A 22095-nucleotide genomic window follows, 5' to 3' on the forward strand; every position below is an offset into this window, starting at 1 on the left:
ATATATGTATATATATATATATATATATGTATATATATATATATATATATATATATATATGTATATATATATATGTATGTATGTATGTATGTATGTGTGTGTGTGTGTGTGTGTGTGTGTGTGTGTATGTATATATAGTAATGTAACAAAGTGTGCGTGTAGTTACATCTGTATTGATGTGTTGCTCCGCCATGATATTTTAAATCTTGCCTGGCAGCGAGCACGTTGCATTTAAATAGGAGACTGATGAGGGCGGTAACATGCCGTGCAACGTGTACAATGAAGAAGAAGACGAAGAAGAAGCCCGCGGTGCATCTTGGGTAAGTAGTAGCCCCGCAGTATGCTCTGCGATCATACTACAATGTAGTCGTGTTTAGTAGGGGTGGTAGCATACTGCTCCTCCCTACTACGGTTCGGACATACTAATTTGCTCTACTACAATCCATACTACTTGACGCAGCCCAGGAGCAGGAGGAGCAGCAGAGGAGCGGAATGGAGGAGGACAAGCAGAACCCGGAGCACCGGAGCAACAAGGTCCGGAGAAGACAAGCAGCAGGCTCGTCCTCTGATAGCAGCGATGTTGAGGTGAGTGTTGATGACGTCATGGATAAAAAGGGCTTGACAGCAGCCACACTAAAGACACGAGGAAGAGTCTCGAGGCTCCGTGGATCATCCGCTCATTCTCTGGTTCACTCTGAGCCTCGTGGCGGCCATTTTGTTCTCCTCCTGTACTGGTTTCCAGTCTGCGGTCAGTGCTCCGGGTTGTTCTGTCTGCTGGGATTCAGGGACAGTGGACTTCCGGTTTGACGGACAGAGACAGTTGCTGATGAAGGACAGGTTGTTGTCTCTGGGTGTCCAGTTATAGCGGAGCTTTTATCAGCTCATGTTTTGTACACATAACACTGACGGCTCTGTGTGGTTTCTTCATGGAGATTTTCCCGCGCGGCGCATTTCGTGATCTCGCGAGAGCTTGCAGAACGAACAACAGGCTTGTTTGCGATTATTTCTTTCTTTATTATGTAGTTACAGTGCTGAGGAATGACTGGTTACATGTAATTAAACTACAAAATAAATATATTTACCTTCTGAGAGAGTCAGTTATTAATTTACAGACTCTAACAGGGGCGTGTCCAGGGTCTGAGGACACTGGGGGCTCAGCCTCTGTAGGGGGGCACTCTGGTTCCCTGTTTAGTGTGTGTCGTTTCGCCTGCTTTCCACATGACTTGTTAATTGTGATGTTAAAAATATACTGTAGTTTTTAGTAAAGCTGTAGTCGACCAGTGAAGATGAGTTTACATATCACCTTGGGTTCGTCCTTCACCTTCTCAAAATGATCCCACACTTTGGATTTCCTGCCCGACATGTTATTAACTAGCCTGTGGAATAACCGCAGGTACCAGCCCTGGAAATGAACCTGACTCCTGTCTGACTGCTGAGCGTGCACACTTCCTGTGTTTGTCCTTTCACATTAAAGTCCCACATCAAAGGCGATGCACAGATTAACCAGCAAAAAGTAGGCTACGGTGAACTTGTATGTCCCCTGAAGTTAAATTTAAGTTTTAGAGTGTTTTCTTAAAAGGCTAAAAACTTTCTTGATAGGCTAGCTGTTTTTGGTGACATGTTTGAAAACATGCAACAGCAACAATTTTAAAAGACACAGTGCGCTCTCAAAATAACTGTTGATCAACGGAGCAGCAGCAAACACTGTTTAAAACTTAGCAAACTGGTTTGGATTTATTTTGATAAGGCGCAGCTCCTAACAGAGTTTCATGTTTGTTTGTTGTTGTTTTTTTCTGTGACTAAGTGACCGAAATATATAATTTAATAATTACATTAATATTGTAAACATGCGGGCAACTAGTTGACTAATGGACCTAATGGACAGTGGTGGAAACTAAAGTCATACATTTGCTGAAGTACTGAAGCTATTTAAGTACAGCGTCGAGGTACTTTTAAGTTACTCGAGTATTTCTATTTTATGCTCCCGTGTACTTTTATTCCACTACATTTCAGAAGTAATACTGTACTTTTTACTGCATTACATTCATCTGACATCTTGAATCACTTCACAGATTTAGATTATGACAACAACATAGAAATCGACCAAAACACTATAGTATAGAATAGAATAGAATAGAATAGAATAGCTTTTATTGTCACTGTGTGTACAACGAAATTAAGGTGCCACTCCAGTCAGTGCAACAAGAAAGAACAATAGCAATAATTTAAGCTGCAAGCAGCGTTTGGCAGGACCTCGCACTTGCGCCCATTTCGGGCCCCAGCTTATGTCGTCACTGTGAATTATTTAGAAATATCAAACATGTTGCCACAAACATCAGAAAATCCTTACAGAGCTGAACGTTTTGATGTTTGAATGCTTTCTGTAGCTGTAGGTATGGATAAGTGATGTCACGATATGCAAATTAGATGAGTGAATTTATTCCCATCAGATTTCTCGTCCTTTATTTTGAGGAAGAGACAACAAAAACAACACAAAACAAAATAAATTTACTGTGTAAATATGTTCAAAATGTTGTTTTACTGAGATGTATGAAATCCAATATGGCTGCCACCTAGTGACACCACAATATGCAAATTAGATAAGTTAATTTACTCCCATGACAAACTTTGGGTCATGATGAATAGTTTTCTCATTTACAGTATGCCTTTATCTCTCACCACTTTCAAGCCACAGCCTTTTGAAATGTTGAAATGAAAATGGAATATTTTCCTCAATAAAGTCTGGCACCTAAAGGGTTAAAATGGAGTTAGTGCCCCTGTCATGTCTGCATGTAAGATTTAGACACACACACACCATGTTTCTGTGAGTTTGTGTGTGACAGTGGTTGCCATGGTAATCAAGTAGGTGCACCTGGCAGAAGAGCAGAGAGAGACAGACAGAACACAGAGAGACCTGTTTTAGTGGAGATTTAACTCCTCGAACAAGTTCTTCCCATTCCCAAACCGCTGGTCCAATCATCAAAATAATGTGATCATGAGAGAGATAAAGTTATACAGAAGATCTGTTTAGCAGCAGTTGAGCTGGCATATGTGCGTCTTTAAAGCCGACACAATAAACGGTGTAGGAGGAGATGTGTTTTTTTTTAAGAGCACGTTTGAGGGAAAATCTTACTTTGAAAGGTCAAGTAGCTCACTTCCTGTTGGAATTAGGTCATGGGTGTCAACGCATGATTTGTAAGTCAAACACACCAGTTTTGGTTTGATCTTGATACGACATTCCGACGGGCTGCAGTGGCCAGTTTAGTGCACCTAGGTGGCGCTAGAGAGCCCATTTTGGCACTTTAGGGGTTAATAATGTGTGTGTTCTGTTTCAAATGAAGTTTCTGCTGCTGTAATCTGTCCTTTAAAGATTGTGAGACACACAGACCAGAGAACCCTGTGGCTGTGTCTGTGTGTGCAGCCGTTGTCATGGCGATTAATGACTTGCCCACACCTGTGGAAGACACAGACACGTCAGGAAAGCAGATCACCAAAGGCTGTTTATAAAGGGATTTAACTCCTCGAACAAATGCTTCGCATACCCAAACTGTTGGTCCAAGCAAGAAAATAAAGTGATTTTGAGAGACAGCCACGTCTCGTGAACGCGCGTGTCGCGTTTTATATTTCTCGAGTCAAAAATGTGATCAGGGGAGCGAGTTTAAAATGTGTTGCACCTAAGCTGTTTCCAGAAATTTCTCCTCTGAGTTTACATGGGAGTGAATGAGAAAAAAATCAGCGCTCCCTTCGCTTTGGAGCCACTCAGCAAAAATGTGTATGCGTGAGAGATTCCATGTCAACATATCTGTGAGCTGGACAAATTTTCCTACGTTTTGTGGTATAAATTGTGTCTGTACAGTGAAAATTGTGGCCATGGCAGCGAGTTAAAGACAAAAGTTTTAGACGATTTTTAGAGCCCTCTCCACTCTAGCTCACAGCATTCCGTGCAATACACACCCATTGTAAACTGAGAATTTCTCCACTTTTGCTCATGGTACTTTGAGAGGCACAGATGAAAAACGGTAGAAGATATGAAAAAGATGAAAACATGAGTGAATAGATGAGACCTGTGGCAACATTTGAGAGTTGGAATGGAGTCTGTAGCACAAAGTATGGAGACGCTGTAAATGCTAGAAAAAGCCCTAAGATTGGTCTCTTTCTCCCCCCTGCTGCCATTCATTTCCTATGGGACAGCTTTCGAAGATCGTCAGGACGTTTTTCTGACATCTCACCTTATGGAGCCCATAAAATCCAAACTAAGCGAGTAATGAAAAAGTTACGAATAAGATTTGATTAGAACGAGTTGATCTGTCATCTGTGCAAGTTTGAAGCCGATTGGATAAGCGGTGTATGAGAAGAAGATTTTTTAGGAAAGGCAGTTTTAAGGCAAAATCTTACTTTGAAAGGGCAAATAGCTCACTTCCTGTTGGATTTAGGTCAGGGGTGTCAACGCGTGATTTTTAGGCCTTTATGAGACGAACACGCCACTTTTGGTTTCATGTTTCTACAACATTCCTACAGGCCGTGGCGGCCATTTTTGTGTGCCTAGGTGGCGCTAGAGAGCCCATTTTGGCGCTTAATTTTTTTAATGTCATGATTTTCTAAAATTTTTCAGCGGTTCTGATGTGCGTGCCAATTTTGGTGAGTTTTTGAGCATGTTTAGGGGGTCAAATTCCAGTTCAAAGAGGCGGCGGGAGAAAGAATAATAATAATTAAAGCTGCAAGCAGCGTTTGGCAGGACCTCGCACTCGCGCCCGTTTTGGGCCCCAGCTTATGTCGTCACTGTGAATTATTTAGAAATATCAAACATGTTGCCACAAACATCAGAAAATCCTTACAGAGCTGAATGTTTTGATGTTTGAATGCTTTCTGTAGCTGTAGGTATGGATAAGTGATGTCACGATATGCAAATTAGATGAGTGAATTTATTCCCATCAGATTCCTCGTCCTTTATTTTGAGGAAGAGACAACAAAAACAACACAAAACAAAATAAATTTACTGTGTAAATATGTTCAAAATGTTGTTTTACTGAGATGTATGAAATCCAATATGGCCGCCGCCTAGTGACATCACAATATGCAAATTAGATAAGTTAATTTACTCCCATGACAAACTTTGGGTCATGATGAATAGTTTTCTCATTTACAGTATGCCTTTATCTCTCACCACTTTCAAGCCACAGCCTTTTGAAATGTTGAAATGAAAATGGAATATTTTCCTCAATAAAGTCTGGCACCTAAAGGGTTAAAATGGAGTTAGTGCCCCTGTCATGTCTGCATGTAAGATTTAGACACACACACACCATGTTTCTGTGAGTTTGTGTGTGACAGTGGTTGCCATGGTAATCAAGTAGGTGCACCTGGCAGAAGAGCAGAGAGAGACAGACAGAACACAGAGAGACCTGTTTTAGTGGAGATTTAACTCCTCGAACAAGTTCTTCCCATTCCCAAACCGCTGGTCCAATCATCAAAATAATGTGATCATGAGAGAGATAAAGTTATACAGAAGATCTGTTTAGCAGCAGTTGAGCTGGCATATGTGCGTCTTTAAAGCCGACACAATAAACGGTGTAGGAGGAGATGTGTTTTTTTTTAAGAGCACGTTTGAGGGAAAATCTTACTTTGAAAGGTCAAGTAGCTCACTTCCTGTTGGAATTAGGTCATGGGTGTCAACGCATGATTTGTAAGTCAAACACACCAGTTTTGGTTTGATCTTGATACGACATTCCGACGGGCTGCAGTGGCCAGTTTAGTGCACCTAGGTGGCGCTAGAGAGCCCATTTTGGCACTTTAGGGGTTAATAATGTGTGTGTTCTGTTTCAAATGAAGTTTCTGCTGCTGTAATCTGTCCTTTAAAGATTGTGAGACACACAGACCAGAGAACCCTGTGGCTGTGTCTGTGTGTGCAGCCGTTGTCATGGCGATTAATGACTTGCCCGCACCTGTGGAAGACACAGACACGTCAGGAAAGCAGATCACCAAAGGCTGTTTATAAAGGGATTTAACTCCTCGAACAAATGCTTCGCATACCCAAACTGTTGGTCCAAGCAAGAAAATAAAGTGATTTTGAGAGACAGCCACGTCTCGTGAACGCGCGTGTCGCGTTTTATATTTCTCGAGTCAAAAATGTGATCAGGGGAGCGAGTTTAAAATGTGTTGCACCTAAGCTGTTTCCAGAAATTTCTCCTCTGAGTTTACATGGGAGTGAATGAGAAAAAAATCAGCGCTCCCTTCGCTTTGGAGCCACTCAGCAAAAATGTGTATGCGTGAGAGATTCCATGTCAACATATCTGTGAGCTGGACAAATTTTCCTACGTTTTGTGGTATAAATTGTGTCTGTACAGTGAAAATTGTGGCCATGGCAGCGAGTTAAAGACAAAAGTTTTAGACGATTTTTAGAGCCCTCTCCACTCTAGCTCACAGCATTCCGTGCAATACACACCCATTGTAAACTGAGAATTTCTCCACTTTTGCTCATGGTACTTTGAGAGGCACAGATGAAAAACGGTAGAAGATATGAAAAAGATGAAAACATGAGTGAATAGATGAGACCTGTGGCAACATTTGAGAGTTGGAATGGAGTCTGTAGCACAAAGTATGGAGACGCTGTAAATGCTAGAAAAAGCCCTAAGATTGGTCTCTTTCTCCCCCCTGCTGCCATTCATTTCCTATGGGACAGCTTTCGAAGATCGTCAGGACGTTTTTCTGACATCTCACCTTATGGAGCCCATAAAATCCAAACTAAGCGAGTAATGAAAAAGTTACGAATAAGATTTGATTAGAACGAGTTGATCTGTCATCTGTGCAAGTTTGAAGCCGATTGGATAAGCGGTGTATGAGAAGAAGATTTTTTAGGAAAGGCAGTTTTAAGGCAAAATCTTACTTTGAAAGGGCAAATAGCTCACTTCCTGTTGGATTTAGGTCAGGGGTGTCAACGCGTGATTTTTAGGCCTTTATGAGACGAACACGCCACTTTTGGTTTCATGTTTCTACAACATTCCTACAGGCCGTGGCGGCCATTTTTGTGTGCCTAGGTGGCGCTAGAGAGCCCATTTTGGCGCTTAATTTTTTTAATGTCATGATTTTCTAAAATTTTTCAGCGGTTCTGATGTGCGTGCCAATTTTGGTGAGTTTTTGAGCATGTTTAGGGGGTCAAATTCCAGTTCAAAGAGGCGGCGGGAGAAAGAATAATAATAATTAAAGCTGCAAGCAGCGTTTGGCAGGACCTCGCACTCGCGCCCGTTTCGGGCCCCAGCTTATGTCGTCACTGTGAATTATTTAGAAATATCAAACATGTTGCCACAAACATCAGAAAATCCTTACAGAGCTGAATGTTTTGATGTTTGAATGCTTTCTGTAGCTGTAGGTATGGATAAGTGATGTCACGATATGCAAATTAGATGAGTGAATTTATTCCCATCAGATTCCTCGTCCTTTATTTTGAGGAAGAGACAACAAAAACAACACAAAACAAAATAAATTTACTGTGTAAATATGTTCAAAATGTTGTTTTACTGAGATGTATGAAATCCAATATGGCCGCCGCCTAGTGACATCACAATATGCAAATTAGATAAGTTAATTTACTCCCATGACAAACTTTGGGTCATGATGAATAGTTTTCTCATTTACAGTATGCCTTTATCTCTCACCACTTTCAAGCCACAGCCTTTTGAAATGTTGAAATGAAAATGGAATATTTTCCTCAATAAAGTCTGGCACCTAAAGGGTTAAAATGGAGATCGTGCCCCTGTCATGTCTGCATTTAAGATTTAGACACACACACACACACACACACATCATGTTTCTGTGAGTTTGTGTGTGACAGCGGTTGCCATGGTGATGAAGTAGGTGCACCTGGGAGAAGAGCAGAGAGAGACAGACAGAACACAGAAAGATCTGTTGTAGTGGAGATTTAACTCCTCAAACAAGTTCTTCCCATTCCCAAACCGTTGGTCCAATCATGAAAAAAATGTGATGATGAGAGAGATAAAGTTATACAGAAGATCTGTTTAGCAGCAGTTGAACTGTCATGTGTGCGTCTTTAAAGCCGACACAATAAACGGGGTAGGAGGACATGTGTTTTTTTAAGAGCACGTTTGAGGGAAAATCTTACTTTGAAAGGTCAAGTAGCTCACTTCCTGTTGGAATTAGGTCATGGGTGTCAACGCATGATTTGTAAGTCAAACACACCAGTTTTGGTTTGATCTTGATACGACATTCCGACGGGCTGCAGTGGCCAGTTTAGTGCACCTATGTGGCGCTAGAGAGCCCATTTTGGCACTTTAGGGGTTAATAATGTGTGTGTTCTGTTTCAAATGAAGTTTCTGCTGCTGTAATCTGTCCTTTAAAGATTGTGAGACACACAGACAGATAGAGCCCTGTGGCTGTGTCTGTGTGTGCAGCCGTTGTCATGGCGATTAATGACTTGCCCACACCTGTGGAAGACACAGACACGTCAGGAAAGCAGATCACCAAAGGCTGTTTATAAAGGGATTTAACTCCTCGAACAAATGCTTCGCATACCCAAACCGTTGGTCCAAGCAAGAAAATAAAGTGATTTTGAGAGACAGCCACGTCTCGTGAACGCGCGTGTCGCGTTTTATATTTCTCGAGTCAAAAATGTGGTCAGGGGAGCGAGTTTAAAATGTGTTGCACCCCAGCTGTTTCCAGAAATTTCTCCTCTGAGTTTACATGGGAGTGAATGAGAAAAAAATCAGCGCTCCCTTCGCTTTGGAGCCACTCAGCAAAAATGTGTATGCGTGAGAGATTCCATGTCAACATATCTGTGAGCAGGACAAATTTTCCTACGTTTTGTGGTATAAATTGTGTCTGTACAGTGAAAATTGTGGCCATGGCAGCGAGTTAAAGACAAAAGTTTTAGACGATTTTTAGAGCCCTCTCCACTCTAGCTCACAGCATTCCGTGCAATACACACCCATTGTAAACTGAGAATTTCTCCACTTTTGCTCATGGTACTTTGAGAGGCACAGATGAAAAACGGTAGAAGATATGAAAAAGATGAAAACATGAGTGAGAGAGAGAGTCTGTAGCACAAAGTATGGAGACGCTGTAAATGCTAGAAAAAGCCCTAAGATTGGTCTCTTTCTCCCCCCTGCTGCCATTCATTTCCTATGGGACAGCTTTCGAAGATCGTCAGGACGTTTTTCTGATATCTCACGTTATGGAGCCCATAAAATCCAAACTAAGCGAGTAATGAAAAAGTTACGAATAACTTTTGATTAGAACGAGTTGATCTGTCATCTGTGCAAGTTTGAAGCCGATTGGATAAGCGGTGTATGAGAAGAAGATTTTTTAGGAAAGGCAGTTTTAAGGCAAAATCTTACTTTGAAAGGGCAAATATCTCACTTCCTGTTGGATTTAGGTCAGGGGTGTCAGCGCGTGATTTTTAGGCCTTCATGAGACGAACACGCCACTTTTGGTTTCATGTTTCTATGACATTCCTACAGGCCGTAGCGGCCATTTTTGTGTGCCTAGGTGGTGCTAGAGAGCCCATTTTGGCACTTTAGGAGTTAATTTCATGATTTTCTAAAATTTTTCAGCGGTTCTGATGTGCGTGCCAATTTTGGTGAGTTTTTGAGCATGTTTAGGGGGTCAAATTCCAGTTCAAAGAGGCGGCGGGAGAAAGAATAATAATAATAAACGGAGCAAAAACAATAGGGTCCTCGCCTTCGGCAGAATAGCGACATCTAGTGTCTCAAGATCGTCGTCACAACAGCCGAAATTAATTCCAGAAGTCGGGTTGCCAGGTTCTTTTGATATCAGCTGCACCATGTCAAGCCATGAATAATACAGGGTAATGATTCATTTCCACTAATCAATTAATTTTACAACATTATTTTACATTATTTAACGTTAGCCTAGCTATATATGTTGCTATGTGTGGTATTTATTCAGTTTTTTGGAAATCAGGATGTCAAGCTAACAGCTAACAGCAGGACGTTATAAACGGTTAAAACCCTCCCGTGGCCGGACATTACATGAAACTACTTCATTTCATATTGACCCACATTTTTGCCCTTCTCCGCTCACTCTGCTGCTGGGACGGATAACGCACCGTTCGCCGGGGCTTTGAAGCAGCTGCAGCAATTGCAGACTCCGCCATTTTACGAGACCTGGCAACCCGCAATGCCTGGCTGGTACGATGTAAACATGAAGTCATTGTCAAACCCATCAAAATTTGTTAAATTATTTAATTCAGACTAAATATAATTTTTCAAGGAAATGCTATACTTTTATTCTGCACCCCTCTAAAAGCACCGTGGATGTATTATTTTTTTTTAAATATAGCTTTTAATAAGCATTCTCCATATTCAACCTTTAAGCTAAGGTAAGAGTGGTAGACAAAGGTTATGGCAAAAAATGGTGCTATGCAGTTTGTTACCTCCGTCTTCCAGCTTTTGCAGGAAATCCTGCAGAAAGTTGATGACTTTCATCTCTCGCTGCTGTTTGACAGACCCTTCCTCGCTGAAATCTGGATACAGTGCACGTACAAGGAAGTCAGAGTCCACCTAATCAGAGAAACAGATTAAATACAGAAACACAGTAAATCCTTATGGGGAAGAATTACACACAAAACTTGCATGTATAGCACATTGTAATGTTTGGTCCATTTCATTAATAAATAGTTCTCAACGTTACTGACTTCTTTTATATGTCCGGGGACAAACAGCTGCTGGCAAAGCTTTGGGTGCTGCGCCAAGACTGCGTCGATTCCATACAGCCGCAATCCATCTTGCAGCTGCTGAAAGATGTTAATCAGCCTCACCAGTGAATGCATGGTGATAGCACTAATAATTAGTAAAGAAAAAACAAGAGAACTGTAAAACTGTAGAAAAAAGACTGTATTAGAGTGAAATTATCACTGAAACATCTGGTGACAAATATTTTAATACTCTGTGGACATACTCGATGATGGCCTTTTTTTTGTTTATGTTTATTGGCCCCGTGTAGCCACAGGCCACAATTGCGTCCAATAATTCTATTAGTTTTTCTTCCTGGAAACAAAATAAACCTTGATATTGGTGATGGAGAAACATTTTAAAAGAGTATATGAATCCATGTATCATTCGATCTTGTAATATTCAATTGAAAATCTAAAATCCGAAAATGAAGAAACAATTTATTTAATTATTCTTGTGTGAATTTGATACAAAAAAGGTTTTTCACACTTTAAATTCTATGCTCAGATCAAAAATAGGAAATTGGAAAAACAAGCCACAGGCTGAAAATGATTTTAATGTTATAGTGGCCTCCTTTGCTACTATTTGCGCACACTGGTCTGAAGGGCTTGTACGCGTGCTAGTGTAAGTGCACAAACAGCACAAATGTCCAAACATTTACCTTTCTTTGTGCTGATTTATTATACAACCGAGGCAAAGTATATACTGTTTATACTATACATAATAACTTACATGGAATACTCTGACCTGCGGCGTTACACGCCATGGCACGTTCAAAAACCGTATGGCTTCCCTAGCGTGCGCACCTGCGCTGATTAACCCACCTGACTATATAGACAGAAAACAACAAGTTTGAACAGATACTGCCACCTACTGGCACAAACGTGCACAACACCCACAAGCAAAACAGAAAATGAACAACCTGGCTCCCACATATGTAATCTGATTTGTGTGACCTGGAAGTTGTAATTTCAACCACCAATAAATCTCAGAGGAGAAGAAGCAGAGGAGGATGCTGAAGTAACTGGGCCTTTCTCAAACCCGAGACTGCAAAGAACGGACTTGTGTCCTTAGGGAGAATGTTCTTATCTCAGAGGAATGAACTCGCAATATCACGAGCACACAGAACGCTCCGTTGTCAGGTTGACACAATGCGTTCTTGCTGGTATTGTGCAATACCCCCACAGCACAGAGGCCGCCTGCTCTGATCCAAAATAACAGCCAAGTATATCACAATTATTACACGGCTTAGTTGAATTTGTGGAATAATATTCTGATTGGGAAAATACAGCATTGTAACGTCTGTTATTTCTGGATAGCAGACTGTTTCTAGGGACGCAGCTCGGATAAGGACCACGCCTAATCATATCAATCCGTAGGAAAATGTCTGGTAAAATTAATGTTTAGCTCATTGACGACACCCTGTGGTGGAAAAGTTACTTTTATTTAGATTTCATCTGATCACCATGGAACATTTTTTTCATATTAATCTAAATATATTTGGAGAGCAAGAAACTTGGATTCATGTTAGACGAACACGAAACAGTGCAGACAGAGCTGGATGACAAAGAAAAACTAAATTAAAGACAGGCATGGAGCACAGTATGGGTTATGGCAGTGTTCAAGACTATATATGTTGCTACATGAATGCTATATGGGCGCAGCAGACACAGCCTGCTTTAAAAAACAAACAAACATTTAAATCAATAATTTGTCTATATTATAGATTTCTCTAGTAAGTAGCTGTGTAATAAGCAGAATGTAGACAGAGCCAGTCATTATTGCGAAAAGAACCCCAACAGAGTGATGCAGGACCCTGACCCTTTATAAAGCTCAGCTAATGTACCACAATTGTACACTAACAATGTAATGTCTATTTTTAAAGGAGAACTTCCGTTTTTTACTACCTAGACCTTATTTCTGGCATTATGGGCCACCGAGAATGCAGCCTCTAAATATATTATTATAATATTATCTGCCACTAAACTTGTTAATTCCACCAGTATTTTTTCATAAATCACTAGTGTAGACTGTTGACCGCATGAAGGTGTAAAATGAACCCTCACAGTCTGCTGAGCAGCTCTGACCGGCACTTTTAAGAGTGTTTGCACCCACCAACAGTTAGCCAGTTATCTGGATGTCGGCCATATTGGAAGTACTCGGATGTAAACAAACAATGGACAGCACGCTGAAAGTTCATTTTAAGCAGGATTTAAAATGTCTAAACTACTATAAAGCCCAGAGGAACGTGCGTAAACGGCTAGACTTTACAGAGAATGACTCGGACAGCAGGAGAAACAACGATATTTACCTACTAACTCCATGTCATCTCTGAGCAAGTACTTCCAATATGGCCGACATCCAGGTACATTTCCAACCTGTGATGTCGGTGCAAACACTCTAAAAGGTGACGGTCAGAGCTGCTCAGCAGACGGTGAGGGTTCATTTTACACCGTCATGCAGTCAACAGTCTACACTAGCGATTTATGAAAAAAATATTGGTGGAATTAACAAGTTTAGCGGTAGATAATGCGTTATTTAGAGGCTGCATTCTCGTTGCCCCGCAAACTCCCATTATATGGATATACGCTTCAACAGGACAATGACCCCAAACACACCTCCAGGCTGTGTAAGGGCTATTTGACCAAGAAGGAGAGTGATGGAGTGCTGCGGCAGATGACCTGGCCTCCACAGTCACCGGACCTGAACCCAATCGAGATGGTTTGGGGTGAGCTGGACCGCAGAGTGAAGGCAAAGGGGCCAACAAGTGCTAAACACCTCTGGGAACTCCTTCAAGACTGTTGGAAAACCATTTCAGGTGACTACCTCTTGAAGCTCATGGAGAGAATGCCAAGAGTGTGCAAAGCAGTAATCAGAGCAAAGGGTGGCTATTTTGAAGAAACTAGAATATAAAACATGTTTTCAGTTATTTCACCTTTTTTTGTTAAGTACATAACTCCACATGTGTTCATTCATAGTTTTGATGCCTTCAGTGAGAATCTACAATGTAAATAGTCATGAAAATAAAGAAAACGCATTGAATGAGAAGGTGTGTCCAAACTTTTGGCCTGTACTGTATATGTTTTATATTTAATATGACACTGTAGCACATACTTGAAATTGCAGTCCTGGTAATCCAGGATACTGTACTTGGGGTTTTTGCCCCTTTCTCCATCTCCCTCAAAGAAATGCATTTCAATTCCCCGCACCATTTCTGTCCAGAAAAATCAGCTTATGTCAAATGCAAAATATTATCTACACTGATTTCTTAATTTTCAATTAATCATTTGTGTTGGCCTTGGGTGTGGAACACATACCAGTGAGGAACTCCTTCCGAAGAGCACCTTGATCGATTCCATACTCTCCAATGAAGGACACCTGGAGGAGATTCTTCGGGGATGTTCCCTTTTGTCGGGACCACTGTTTCATCCCCCTTTCAAACAGGTTCTCCCTCGTGACATTAATGTTAAATGTCTGTGACGCGTCGACTTTTTTCTTTAGTGAATTCAGGATGTCTGAAATACTAAAAAAAAGAGACATTAGTGACAATTTAGGTCCACAAGGCAAGCATCATTATCCAGTCACATTACAAACTGCATTCTACTGCATACCTGCTGTACTCTTCCTGGGTCTTCTCAAGAAGATCATCATGTCCCTCATTTGTGTCACTGTAAAGATGTAACACCATTTTTTTAATTTACATAAATGCAGATGATGTCATTAGCTGTCCAAAGAATTCAAACATTACTTCAAAATGCTTGTACCTCGCCGCAGACACTGGCGTGTATGTGGATGTCGTACTTTGAGAATTCTTGAGAGCACACTGGACAGGCAACCTATGACAATAAAACAACTGTTAAATGCCCATCTAAAAACAAAAAGGAAACGTATAAGAATGGTTTCAGAGGTTGTCTGATGTAACATTGTGCTCTTGATGAGTATAGATCATGTAAAACAGGTCAATGGTTATTGTACATGCTATTCTTTCTTACATACCTAGGTCTTGCATGTTCAAAACAGGACAAAGAAACAAACGACAAACAATACATGAAAACAATCCACCATGGAATACATCCAATAATCTTTTTTTGTTTTGTTTTAAATGTTGTAGAGCTCCTGAATAAAGTTTTTGAGGACCTGGAGAATGTTTTGGGGGTCCTACAGTAAGTTTTAGAGGTCATGGATAATGTTGTAGGAAATTTGGAGGATGTTTTACGAGAGATGGAGCTCTTGTGCCCGTGATTACAGTAACATGTGCCGCGCCGGAAAAGTGCAATAGAACGTTGAGCTTGGGACTCCGACTTGGGAATTCGGGCAGGATTCAAGCAGACCGAGTCGGTTGGATTGACGTCATAGCATTGTTGTGTGAGTGGCTTTCCTGTAAAAAGCATGTGTAGCATGCAGTTTGCGTCTGTGTAGACTGTAGCCTATTTGTAAGACTTTGGTTTGACACGGAACACCAGGGGAGACCCCCTAATTGTCACGGTAATTCACACACTAAGTCATATTTAAAGCACATGACATTTCTCTTCATTGTTGGCCCTCAAGTAGTTAATGTAGTTCTCAAGCACTCATTTTTTGTGCTCGGAAAGGATCCAAACAAACATCAATTTAATGTGGAAGGCTATGTTTCCGAGCTAGCACAATGAAACGCATTTACACCGGAAATCTGAATTTCCAACCTGAATCTTTCCGAGTTCCGAGTCCAATCGAACGCAGCAATAGCCTAATTAATTACATCAGACAACAAAATTCCATGACTTTTCCAAATATTAGAATTTAAATTCAATGACTCTCCAAGGCATGGAAAATTCATTTTCACAATTCCATTAGTTTTCCAGGTTTTACATAATCATGCAAACCCTGTTTTGATGTAGCACTGCAGTCCGCTCACCTTACTGTCCAAGTATGATGCCTGCACATCAGTGGACGCCTGTTAAAACATTATTAGGTCATCATGTATTTTGTTAACAATCAACCTATGGATTTCAATCTCTTAAAATGAAACAGAAGCCATTTGATGCATCACTGCTGTCTGCTCACCTTTCTGTCCAATAATGATGGCTGCACATCAGTGGACACCTGTGAAACAATTGGGTTGTTATATGTTTCAGTAAATAAAAATAATACATCTCTGGCTTAATATATATGATGTCTAAATCCCTGTGTAATATTTGTTTTGATTGCTTACCAATGTCTGATCATCCAAGTTGATAATGTCATCATCAGAGTTCATCTGTACAAGTAAAAAGAGTGAGAAAATAGAAAGAATAGATATAAACAAGTGTATCATATGTTGCAAACGTTTCAATGATTGTGACAAAGATGGGAGACCAGTCAGAAAAAAGTACCAATTGGATGTGTTATTTCAAATAAATTAACATAACTAGTAACAACAGCCATGAGATGTGGAGAGTAAATGCATCAGTAGTAAGTGCAATGTATGGGTGAGTGTTGCTGCATCCACCAATACATACACATTTCTCAAAGGACAATCTAACCAAAAACAGAGAGATGTGGAGCCTTGGGGAGAGAGACAAACAATGACCAAGCTGGTGCTTGTAGCCTTGGGATACGTTTCCACATAGCCGGGTATTTTCATCAACAGATATTTCACCCTCTCCGTTTTTAAAAAATAATATTGTGCACAGCTGTCCGTTTTAAGAAAAGCTTTCGGTTTACACTAACCCGTGTATAGGTGTATATATGCCATCAAGAGCATGCCAGACCTGTAGGTGGCAGCGTAATGTGAAGCTCAAGCCCACGTTAGCCAATCAGAATCCACAAAATAGCAACAACAACAATGCATCACTTCCTCTGAAGTCCGTCTTCCCCAGTTGACATGCAAATGGGCAAAACGGAGTTTTCCAAAATCTCCACCCTGGCCAGAGTTTTTAGAAAGAATAATTTTCAGAGGAGAATTCGGCACAAACGAAGGGAAATGTCTCCGTATATGAAAATAGCCAGCTATGTGGAAACATAGCCTTGGAGGAGGCCTACACAGGTGCCACCACATTATCGTAACAACCCTCCATGACTGCCTGCAGGTAGAGGCCTGTGACAAAACTACAGACAGAGAGGAAGGGGTCATAACACTTATTAACTTTTTTGGTAAGCTAATGGGGACACTGCAAACATGGTCCCACCTTCAAATAGTTTCTCTGTAAACCAACCTGTACATCGGACAGAGAGAAAGAAAATCAATGTTATAGTTTATTGAGAGCAAGCCATACCTCATCAGTGCCGTTAGACTCGGTACATGTCTTGACATGGAGACTGAAGAGCTGCAGCGGCACAGACTCCTGGCATGACACACACCGAGCTTTCGGCATGGCCCTGAACTCCGGAGCTGTGAAGGGCAGGGGAGAAATGTCCAGAGTGTGCTGGGTAGGCATAATATAAAGACAGCCCTTGCCTCCCCAGGTCTTCACAAGACTAGCCCCCGTGTATCCTTCCTCTTCTGGTGACAAAATGTTCAGTTTCCGTTGACCTGATCCTCCTGTTTGGGTTTTAATATCAAATAATTATTTCTGGTCAACTCCTTGTTTGAAGGATCATACTTTTCAAAAATGACAACTTTACAAAAAAAAATAAATAAATAAATAAATTTTCTTCACTTTGAGAAAAAAAAAATTAGTCAAGTTTAAGATTTATATCTTGCTTTTTACCCATGGCTTTGTGAAGCATCCAGGCCCCCTCCAGATCAGACATTTTCGGATATGTCTCACAAAGAATGTCTGTGATCTATGGATGTAAGATGAGAAAATATGTTTCAAATAAATGAGCACAAGCTAAATATGTTTATTAGAGTTAATGCCAGCATTCCTAGAATAAATGAAATATTTGGTTGCAAAGATCAGGCATAATCTGTAGCTGGATATTCTGTTTTAATAAGGCTTGCCTCTATTTTGTGCAAATTTAAATTTTTTACCCTGCTTCACTAACAATGTCATACCAGATCACATACCTCCTTATGGCCAGCATCCTCTGGAACATTTACAGTCCTTTTTCCCAACCCAGCCTGTAGAAGCATCAGCTCCTCAGAGGGTTTTGGCGTCTTTTCTGTGGAGCTACGCAGTAGGAAGAACTGGACTGGGGTCAGTTTGGTGCCTGTCCTTTTTTTGGAGAGAGATCTAGAATTTTGTCTAAATAGTCCAGGGAAACACCTGAAAGAAAGTGTGTAGCAAAAATTCAAATTATTCCGACATCTCAACTGTCAAACAACTGTGTGAGGAACTAAAGATGGCTCTTGTTGATGCTTCTGTGTTGGTCTTTCCCTCTGCTTTTATCATTTACAGATAACACTAAAAACCAACTTCTATTCATTCCTTTTCACACAAAATTTAAATGGACTTGGGCAACAACAAAAAAAATCATCCTAATGCATCCTTTGAACAACATCCAAACCTGGCCATGTTGCTCTGAACAGTCCCTGAGGGTCTCTGTGCCGTTAAAGGGGCAGAACTCTGCCCTGCTGGTTCCTGGCATCTGTCCTGCCTGGTGCCCCTAGCAGACCTGGATTGTGGAGCGCTCTGTCCCTGAACTTCATTAACAATAAATTCAACATTAATAATTCAATGTCATCATGTAATTACTGTTACAGGCTAAATTAATTGATGAGCTGTATGATAAAAGGCTTTTATTTATTTATATATCTATAAATGGCAGATATGTGACTCAATTCATTTGGTCCAAGTCTCAAGTCATTTTTTATGAGGCAAGTAAAGTCACATCACAGCTTATCTCAAGTTGTGTCAAAGTTAAAGCAACTCAAGTCCCAAGTCAAGTCACTTTTTTTCCTCCCCCAAGATAATATACTACAGTCTTACCTGCAGTATACGGTATTTATGAAGAGAAAACAGTACTATATTTGGCAATTTAGCTGACTTGTCTAACTAGCTTTATATAACTTGTATTTACTTCAAATTATTCTGTAAATACAAGATAAACAATGTGACAGTATGGCTACCCAACAAGTTAAACCCACTTCTTGTTTAAAAAGTTTGAATGCAGGATTTTTACTTGTAGTGGTTATGCAATTGTTATCGTTTTGCACATGTAGCACTAACTAGTGGCCTGCACGGGCCTAGAATCTGGGCCCGCACCGGCCCGGCTCACTGGTTTATCATAATTCTCAGGCCCCAAACCAACCCTAGCCCGACTTTTTTTCCCCCTTTTTATTTAACCTCCAAAACAACCTGTAGGCTGCTAATGTTGCATCCATTAAAATAGTTCAATTGGAGGTTTCAGTGAGTCTATATTCATGTTATGAATATAGCCTCTGTGGTCTATATTTTGACTGAAAGGATTAAGTTAAATAGGAAATTACTTTGTTACTGTATTCTTTAGTGTATTTTATATGAGACTGGGTGAACAGATGCGACAGGTGTGTAGTTATATAGCCTACCCCCGAACTTATTTGAGCACTTTAAATGGCATAAGTGGGTACATTTAATACAACTCACATCACTGGTATTAACTTATAATAACTAAGGACGGACGGCGTTAGAAAAAAGGCGTTTCTCTTCACAGAGCTGACCGGACTATGACGTTAACTAGCGCAGCAGTTACACAACTTTAATGTTACATAAAAGCGGACGAGGGGTCTTAGTATTTCCACTTATATTGATCAAGTTAGCAAGTTAATTGTACTCTCTTAATAATATTAAGGCTAATAACTCAATATGATATATTATTCAGTCCTCCATTGCTTAAAGGGGCAAAAAGCGATATCTTTTCACCGCTAGGGTTCGCAGTTGTGTACTGCCTGTACACCAAAACAAACTGTCTCATGAGCCCCGCCAAAATAAACTTAGATTTTCATGAGATTTAATTGTAATAAAGTGATAAAAAAGTATCCCAAAATGACAACATCATGATGCCAATTCATAAAAAGTCTGAACTGATGCTTTGTCAGGTCTGTCTGCAAGACGACAAACAAACAACTGTTAAAATGTTTGTTTAGTAAATGAGTTCTGGTGGATCCGTGGCCGGACCGGCTATGTGAACAGCGCCCGAGGCCCTACATCCACATCCCCTAGCAGCAGCTCAGGTCTGCGTGTTACTACTGCAGAAGCTGGGTCTCAGCAAGGTTACCTTATCTTCCTTTACAAACGGCCATACTATAACGACGCCAGGCTCAAACCCCGCAAAAATAAGATGTTTTAAAATGAAAGCATACTAGTGTTGATGTAACGTTAGCCTACAACGCTAGTTAACTTAGCCGAAAACTATCGAGCAAGCCGTTGTATGCATATGTATTAAGTAATTTGCTGGATTAGACAATGCCATTTATGAGTAACTTTTCAACATTTAACTTACTTGAAAATCTTCAGCTGTCACGGTCGCCATTCTTATTCTTCTTCTTCCTTTACGGCAGTTGGCAACAGGGATGGTCCGTGTGGGTGTGATCGGCGTCCAAAGTGACCAATCATAAAAGGGCCAGAGCCTGCCTTAGTCTCCGCCCCAAATGGTCAAAAACATTTCACGCGCGCGTAGAATTCTAGGTTGCGAGTGGGCAGAGAGGGAAGGAGGGGCCGAGAGAGAGAGGTAGCATCTTCTCCTTCAGGTTGTTTTTCCCCGAGCACTCTCAGGAAGTGGAGTCGCTGCTGGGTCTTCTTCACCACTGCAGTGGTGTCAACAGGCCAGGAGAGGTCATCTGCAACGTGGACCCCCAGGAACCTGAACAAGTGGACCTGTTCCACTGGGTCCCCATTGATGAGGAGTGGGGTCAGGGCTGCACTGTCTTTTCTGAAGTCCATAATGAGCTCTTTTGTTTTTGTTGTGTTCAATGAAAGGTTGTTTGTTGAACACCACTCTGCCAGTCTGTCAACCTTGTCCCTGTATACAGATTCATCTCCACCTGAGATGAACCCGACTACAGTCGTGTCGTTTGCGAACTTAATGACCAAGTTCGAGGGATGGGCTGGTGTGCAGTCATAAGTGTACAGTGTGTACAAGAGTGGGCTCAGTACACAACCTTGTGGGGAACCTGTGCTGAGGGTGAGGGGGAGGAGAGGTGGGGGCCAATTCTGACGACCTGTGGGCGGTTTGTCAAAAAGTCTTTGATCCAGGAGCAGATGGGGGTGGACAGGCCTTGGTTAGAAAGTTTCTCAACTAGGATGTCCGGTATTGTATTGAAGGCTGAGCTGTAGTCTATGAAGAGCATCCTGGCGTAGCTCCCCGGGTGTTCCAGGTGGTTAAGCACATCGTGGAGAGCTATGCTGATGGCATCCTCAGTGGAGCGGTTTGGCCACCGTCAGCCCTTCAACCGGCGGTTGCCGATATATTCAGCAGTTGTGTGTGTGGCAGAGAAAAAAAAAGAGAGGGGGGATGTTGCATTCATGTGATGTTGGAAAGAATCGAAAAATGACTTTCAGAATGGGATAATTCACATGAATGCCACCTCATGTCAGAAAAACAACCCAGCAACTCAGATCTCCCGACACCACATGAATGCAGCTAAAAAAATGCAGCGTGCTTTGCGAGTCCACTCATTTCCAACATGGCACGGAAATATCTGTGCATACCGGCAACAAGCACGCCATCAGAGAGGGTGTTTAGCACGGCTGGTAACGTTGTTAACCAGCTAGCTAGCTAGATAGATAGATAGATAGATAGATAGATAGATAGATACTTTATTGTCCCCTAAGGGAAATTTGTCTTGCGCACTTTGCTTAAGCCAGATAAGGTTAACATGCTCATTTTCCTCTCCAAAAACATGTAAAACAGAGTGTTTCTGAGTTAAAGACAGCGCAAAGGGACTTGATTATTTTATGTGATTTTTGCACTTTATTTTTCCATTCTTCTTTGTTTAGCCTATATTTATTATTATTTGTATTTATTTATTCAAGCAATAAGCCTGCAAGAGGCTTTTAGAACAGCTATAACAGCTTAAGTTTTTATTGCCACGTCCGCAACGGCATTATTATAAAGACAACGCAAAGGGAGTGGACATCATTGTTTTATGTGATTGTGTGATTTTTGCACTTTATTTTTCCAATGTCCTTTGTTTATATTTACTTATTTATCATAGGCTACTGTTACTGTGTCACTTTTGTGGACCGACCAACTGTTTATTCTGTTTGAATAAATTTACCTGCACCTTATCCTCTGACTGTGGTCTTTAATGTCAAAATTATTGAATTGAAATTTTACTGAAACATACAGCCTATAGGCTATACTCTTATTCATTAAAAAAAAAAATCACCTTGAGATCTTTGCTGAGTAATAAGCTGTAAAGACGGGCTGAAGATGACTGTCCGACACCATTTTAAAAAGAGTCTGACGGCTCTTAGGGGTGCGCGTAGGGGTGCGTAGCGCAACAAAAATAGAAGAGCATCCTAAAATAGAGAGTTGTTGTGCCGCTCCCATAGCCAGTGGAGCCGCTGTAATT

The 22095-nt window shown here is 41.0% G+C and overlaps 2 protein-coding genes and 1 long non-coding RNA gene across 3 annotated transcripts in view; 1 reads left to right on the top strand and 2 right to left on the bottom strand.

Annotated features, from left to right (window-relative positions):
- The first annotated feature begins 201 nt into the window (after positions 1-201).
- The window catches only part of LOC117245732 (uncharacterized), a 28229-nt gene continuing 6335 nt past the window's right edge, over positions 202-22095 (top strand). The window contains exon 1 of the mRNA XM_078164286.1: positions 202-585. Within this exon, the coding sequence (XP_078020412.1) occupies positions 493-585 (93 nt within the window). The 5' untranslated portion in view covers positions 202-492. The remainder of the gene's footprint in view (positions 586-22095) is intronic.
- Positions 11217-15102, bottom strand: LOC144459749 (uncharacterized). Its single transcript, XR_013488557.1, has 3 exons — positions 14312-15102; positions 14018-14223; positions 11217-11528 (listed from the first exon to the last, which is right to left on the bottom strand). It is a non-coding gene; the product is annotated as an uncharacterized LOC144459749 (long non-coding RNA).
- LOC144459736 (uncharacterized) lies at positions 15347-20164 on the bottom strand. The gene is made up of 6 exons (XM_078164318.1): positions 18108-20164; positions 17668-17866; positions 17369-17444; positions 16934-17199; positions 15892-15936; positions 15347-15782 (listed from the first exon to the last, which is right to left on the bottom strand). Exons 1-6 carry the CDS (start codon positions 18113-18115, stop codon positions 15726-15728), a joined length of 651 nt encoding a protein of 216 aa, XP_078020444.1. The 5' UTR covers positions 18116-20164; the 3' UTR covers positions 15347-15725.

This window comes from Epinephelus lanceolatus, chromosome 22, assembly GCF_041903045.1.
Source record: "Epinephelus lanceolatus isolate andai-2023 chromosome 22, ASM4190304v1, whole genome shotgun sequence".
Lineage (NCBI taxonomy): Eukaryota > Metazoa > Chordata > Actinopteri > Perciformes > Serranidae > Epinephelus > Epinephelus lanceolatus.

What these genes read in the sequence shown, in the direction of transcription:
- LOC144459736 (XM_078164318.1), bottom strand. An exon ending in AGTCTAACGGCACTGATGAG is followed by an intron (nt 15,937 to 16,933) that starts GTATGGCTTGCT and finishes TTACTTGTACAG; the next exon opens with ATGAACTCTGATGATGACAT. An exon ending in ACTTGGATGATCAGACATTG is followed by an intron (nt 15,783 to 15,891) that starts GTAAGCAATCAA and finishes ATTGTTTCACAG; the next exon opens with GTGTCCACTGATGTGCAGCC.